This window comes from Corapipo altera, unplaced genomic scaffold (genome assembly GCF_003945725.1).
Source record: "Corapipo altera isolate COAL_440 unplaced genomic scaffold, ASM394572v1 227, whole genome shotgun sequence".
NCBI lineage: Eukaryota > Metazoa > Chordata > Aves > Passeriformes > Pipridae > Corapipo > Corapipo altera.
In genome coordinates, this window is record NW_020885104.1 from 71059 (window position 1) to 76379 (window position 5321).

The 5321-nt window shown below is 68.0% G+C and overlaps 3 protein-coding genes across 3 annotated transcripts in view; 2 read left to right on the forward strand and 1 right to left on the reverse strand.

Moving 5' to 3' along the window:
- The window catches only part of TMED4 (transmembrane p24 trafficking protein 4), a 1704-nt gene extending 1427 nt beyond the window's left edge, over positions 1-277 (reverse strand). Inside the window, exon 1 of the mRNA XM_027669771.1 lies at positions 46-277. Within this exon, the coding sequence (XP_027525572.1) occupies positions 46-262 (217 nt within the window). The 5' untranslated portion in view covers positions 263-277. The remainder of the gene's footprint in view (positions 1-45) is intronic.
- Positions 278-391: 114 nt separating this feature from the next.
- On the forward strand, positions 392-2085 carry LOC113960278 (interleukin-36 receptor antagonist protein-like). Its single transcript, XM_027669772.1, has 5 exons — positions 392-770; positions 998-1058; positions 1135-1223; positions 1311-1441; positions 1783-2085. The coding sequence occupies exons 1-5, from the start codon at positions 590-592 to the stop codon at positions 1990-1992; spliced, it is 672 nt and encodes a 223-aa protein (XP_027525573.1). The 5' UTR covers positions 392-589; the 3' UTR covers positions 1993-2085.
- A 1489-nt stretch (positions 2086-3574) lies between these two features.
- LOC113960275 (interleukin-36 receptor antagonist protein-like) lies at positions 3575-5288 on the forward strand. Its single transcript, XM_027669767.1, is given in 5 exon segments — positions 3575-3932; positions 4330-4473; positions 4540-4664; positions 4915-5078; positions 5080-5288. Coding segments are annotated over 5 exon segments (507 nt in total). The 5' UTR covers positions 3575-3898; the 3' UTR covers positions 5120-5288.
- The last annotated feature ends 33 nt before the right edge of the window (positions 5289-5321 follow it).

Consider the following 5321-nt stretch of genomic DNA (forward strand, 5'->3'; position numbering starts at 1 on the left):
CCCCCCCCGCCACAATGGTCCCTGCCGTGGCCCCTCCCCTCGCACCGATGACCATGGTCTCGTCGGGGATCTCCTCGATGAAGCAGCGCTTCTCTGTCTCCCCAATGTGGAAGTAAAGCCCGTGTGCGCCGCAGCCGAGGAGCAGCAGCAGCAGCGCGGCCTCCGCCGCGCTCAGCGCCCTCAGCGCCGCCATGGCCCTGCCGCTGCCGCCCGCGGGGGCGCTCTGCGCATGAGCTGCCGCCTCACCGCGCACGCTACGCATGCGTTTCTCCCGCACTTAGCGCCCTGCGCCTGCTCCGGGGCTTCACATCCCGCATTGCGCAAGCGCATATCGCGCCCTTACCGCCCTGCCCGTGCATGGGGGCTTCACCTCGCTCTCTGCACATGCGCTACCCGCCCTGGGCCACTCAGCGCTGCCCACGCCGCTCCTGTGGGCCTCCCGCCTTCCTAACTGCGCATGCGTACGACGCCCCCTCGCGGTGGCGCAACAGGGAGGGCGCTGCCCCCTCGCTGGGGAGTCTGTGGGTTCGAGGCCCGCTCCGGCCAGTCGGGGGTCGCACTGACCCCCTGTCATGTCTGACCTCCTGTCATGTCCCCGTGTCGCCCCCCTCCATGTTTCACCTCGATGTCACCCCCCCGAGGTGCCGAGCGCTGGGCAGGGGCGGGCCCCACTTCCCTCCCCAGCAGTGTGGCAACACCGCTGCCACCTTCCTTCCTTCCTTCCTCCCTCTCGCGGTCCCGCAGCATGAGTAGGGTGGGGGGTCCCGCGGGTGAGAGCGGGGACCCCTGTCAGGGCTCGGCGGGACGGGAGGGGAAGAGGAACCGTGGTGATTGTTACGCCACTGGGAGCCCCCCACCCCCGCAGGACTGGCATTTCGAGGGGGTTATAAGGGCGGGGGTGCTGGGCTGATGTTGGGGTGCCAGAGGGTGCCAGGGCTGCTCCGGAGCACCATGGCCAGCGCCCTCACCCTCTCCCTCTTCCTCCTCCTCTGCGCAGAGGCTGAAGGCTTCTCCCCCTGCCAGGCACCCACCCTGCAGACCAAGGTGTTCCAGTACCGGTAAGGAGGGTGGGGGGCACCCCTAGGGGACCCTGAGGGGTGGCAGAGGGTGGCACCGCTGTCTGTGCCCCCCCAGGCTCTGGGATGTGAACCAGAAGTCGCTGTACCTGCGGGATGACCAACTGCTGGCCGGGCACCTGCAAGGGGCCAACGCTGCCCTGGAAGGTGATGAGGGGGCACGGGGGGGACGTGGGGGTGGTGAGGGACCCTGACCCTAATCCTGACGGCCCCCTGGGTGTGTGACCCCCCCAGAGAAGGTGTTCTGGGTGCCCAACCGCGCCTTCGAGCCCACCCGGCTCCCGGTCATCCTGGGCATCCGCAACGGCACCCGCTGCCTCGCCAGCCACCCCAAAAACAGCACCACCCCGGCACTGCAGCTGCAGGTGGGACAGACATGGGGACAGGGGCATGGGGACACTGAGGGGACACCAAAGGGATGGCGACACCATGGGATGGGGACACTGTGGGACAGGGATGCCAAGGGGATGCCATGGGGATGGGGACATCACAAGGGTGGAGACATGAGGACTGCAGGGATGGGGACCCAGGGACCTCAGGGATGGCACAGTGTGGGGTGGGGACACAGGGACTGTGGGGATGGGACATTGCAGGCACGGTGCCACCGCAGCCTCCGTTGGCACAGTGCCCGTGTCCCCTGCTGGCCGTGGGTGCCAGCCCTGCTGTGCTACCCCCCAGGCCGTGGGTGACCCCTCTGTCCCTACAGGCCGTGAACATCCGGGAGCTGCCCCACACTGGGGAGGCCTCGGCTGCCTTCACCTTCTTCCGCTCCTACAAGGACGGGCTGTGGCGCTTCGAGTCCGCTGCCAACCCCGGCTGGTTCCTCTGCACCTCTGCCCGGGGCCACCAGCCCCTGGCGCTGTCCCGCAGCCACGATGCCACCCACCTGCTCGACTTCTACTTCCAGCTCTGCTGAGCCCCCCTGGCACAGCCATGGAGACACTCCCAACTGGGAACAGGGACGTCCTCAGCCTGGGGACAGTGGCACCTCCCCCAGGGTAGTGCCAGCCCCTTGGGGAGGGTGACATCCCCACCCAGGTTGGTGACATCCTCACCCCAAGGATGGTGCCAGCCCCCTGGCGAAGGTGACATTCCACTGGGGAAAGTGACATCCTCACTCCAGGGTAGGTGCCATCCCCCCAGGATGGTGCCATCCCCTTCGGAAGGGTGTCATCCTCCCCAGGAGAGTGGCACCCTCACCCTGGGCATGGTGCCAGCCCCATGGGGACGGTGACATCCTCACCCCCGGGCTGGTGCCACCACCCTCCCACCACCTCTGACAGTGCCATCCCCGCGGGGACAGCGCCGTCCTCCCCCCTGCGCCGCTGAGGCAATAAAGATGCTCAGGCCAGCGCGGTGCCCGTGGCGTGGGTGGCACCGGGGACAGGGCACGGGGGGGTGGCGGTGGCTGCGTCACCCGCGGGGTGTCCCGGGTTGCGCCACCGGCCCGTGGGGACGGGAACGGCGCGTCCCTAGCCCGGGGTGACGCAGCCGGGGCTGCCCCGGGCCGGGCACCTTCGGGGCCGCCCCTTCCCGGATCCCGCCGGGGAAACGACGCTTCCCGCCCGGCACACCCGGCCTGGCACCGCGGGGAGGGGACACGGGGACACGGCACACGTGGGAATGGGGCACACGGACACCGCGGGGTCAGGGGATGTGGGACCAGGGGACACCGGGACACGCGGGGCTGTGGGGACGGGGCACATGGGGACAGGGCACACGGGATCTTGGGGACAGGACACCATGGGGACAGCGCTTGTGGAACCATGAGGACAGGGAGGACACAAACATGGGGACAGGTATCACGGGGATGGGGCACATGGGCATGTGGGACCCAGGGACAGGGGGCATAGCAGGGACAGGGCACTCAGGAAAAGGGGGATGGGACATGCGGGGCTGTGGGAATGGGGCACAGAAATACTGTGAGAACAGAGATTGTGGGGCAGGGACAGGGGGTACAGGACCACGGGGATGGGACACAGGTGCCTGTGAGGACAGGGCACGTGGGAGTTTGGGGACAGGGCTCACAGGCACCATGGGGACAAGGCACAGGGGACCATGGTGACAGGGCACTGGGGACACACCAGTACCTGTGGGACAGGGCACACTGCGGGGACAGGGCTGGTGGGGGGGGACATGGCACAGGGGACATCCCTGCCACAGTGACCGTGGGCAGCACGATGGATAATGGGGACAAGGGGCCCAGGTGGCATTTCCCCATGCCAGCTTGGCACTGCCCTACAATCAGCAGGGCGGGCTCTGCCCCCCGCCCTGCCTGGCCCTATAAAACCACCACCACCCCCAGGGGACAGAGCCCAGACAGGACCGGACCTCAGGAGCTGCCAGAGTCACAGGTACCTGGGAACGGGGACAGGGACAGGCCAGGTCCTGCCTGGGAACAATTCCCGTGGCTGGGAACAGGGACAGGGACAAGCCAGGTCCTGCCCAGGAAGGATTCCCAGGGCATTCACTCTGGATGCTCCTGATGGCCGGGGTTGGCAGCAGGGGACAGGGGTGGGTGGCAGGGGTGTCCTCCACCTGTGTCCCCCGTGTCACCCGTGTCCCCCTCTCCCTCCAGGCCCAGCCATGTCCCGCATGTCCAGACCTGCTGTCACGTGAGTGGGGACAGGGTGGGATGGGGCTGCCCCTCCCTTCGGACCTGGGTCGGGTCACCCCGTGTGACACCCATCTTCACCCCCCTCTCTCTCCCCTGTCCCTGGTGCAGAGGGGCCCAGGGTCCCTGGGGACCCCCCAAGCCGTCCCACCCCCTGGGAGTCCTGGCGGGGCCCGGGAACGTGGCCGAGTCTGTCGTCGACCCCGACATGGAGAAACTGTTCGAGGACTTCCTGGGGAAAGGTAGAGGCAGTGCCTGCTGGGTGCCCCACGGGTCCCCTGTGTCCCCAGGTGTCCCTGTGTCCATCCCTGCCCCCAAATTCCCATGTCCCCCACCCCACATCCCTGTGGTGCCCACTTGTCCCCGTGTCCCCTTGTCCCTGTGCACCCATGGTGCCCATGTGCCCCCTTGTGTACCCACGTGTCCACGTGCCTCTTTCCCACCCCCCACATCTGTCACACTCGTGCCTCCAATCCCCATGTCCCCATGTCCCCCATCCCCACACCCTTGTCATGTCCCCACATCTCCATGTGCCCAAGACACCCCATGTCCCCATGTTCCCCATGTCTCACCTGCCCATCACCCGTGGGCCCCATCCCCACATCCCTGTGTCCTCACATGTCCCCGTGTCCCCAAAAGTGACGATGGTGGCCTCGGCGGCCTCGCGCCCCCCGGCCCAGCCATACCACTACGTGCTGCGGGACACGGAGCAGAAGGGGCTGTGCCTGCAGGACGGGCACCTGGTGGCCACCAGCCTGCAGGTCGCCAACGCCGCCCAGGAAGGTGGGTGTCGTCCCTGGGGAGGGTGACCCCCCTCGAGGGCCCCCTCCCAGCCCTGTGTCCCCACAGAGCCCATCAGCGTCGTGCCCAACCGGCACCTGGAGCGCCGGCGCTGCCCCCTCATCGTGGGCATCCGCGGGGGCACCCGCGCCCTGTCCTGCGGCACTGGCCCCGAGCCTCGGCTGCACCTCGAGGTGAGGGGGGACCTGGGGGGGCAACGAGGTTGGTCAACCCAAGGTAGATGACCCAAGGGGAGGGGCACCCAGAGGTGGGTCAACCCAAAATGGGGGCACCCTGAGGTGGTGGGGACCTGGTGGTGATGTCACCTGGAGGTGGGAGTTTCTTGAGGTGGGGTCACCTGGCAATGGAGTCACCTGGAGATGGGGGTTCCTGGGATGGTGCCACCTTGGGGTGGTGTCCCAGCTCTGTGTGTCCCTCCGGTAGGACGTGGGGCTGCTGGAGCTGTTCTCAAAGAAGGGGGACGAGGCCACACCCTTCACCTTCTACAAGACCTTCGGGGGGTCCACGCACACCTTCGAGGCCGCAGCGTTCCCAGGGCTGTTCCTCAGCACGGCCCCAGGCCCGGGGGAGGCCCTGGCCATGGCCCCCCCCCCCCGGGGCCACCGCCTTCTACCTGCGCCGAAAGTGACCCCGGCACCCACAGTGGGGGGCACCCAGGGGGGGGACATCCATGGGTGGGGGGTTCCTCCCTTCCAAATAAAGGGACTGTCTTGGTGTCAGCTCGGGGTGTGTGATTTGGGGAGGGGGGCCAGGATCGGGCCTCGTGGGGCAGGATCGACCCACAGGGGCAGGATTGGTCCATGGGGACCGGGGCGGATCCATGGAGGGGC

What these genes read in the sequence shown, in the direction of transcription:
- LOC113960278 (XM_027669772.1), top strand. Translation starts at nt 590, where the DNA reads ATGTCCCCGTGTCGCCCCCCTCCATGTTTCACCTCGATGTCACCCCCC. An exon ending in TAGGGTGGGGGGTCCCGCGG is followed by an intron (nt 771 to 997) that starts GTGAGAGCGGGG and finishes TCCTCTGCGCAG; the next exon opens with AGGCTGAAGGCTTCTCCCCC. An exon ending in ACCAAGGTGTTCCAGTACCG is followed by an intron (nt 1,059 to 1,134) that starts GTAAGGAGGGTG and finishes GTGCCCCCCCAG; the next exon opens with GCTCTGGGATGTGAACCAGA.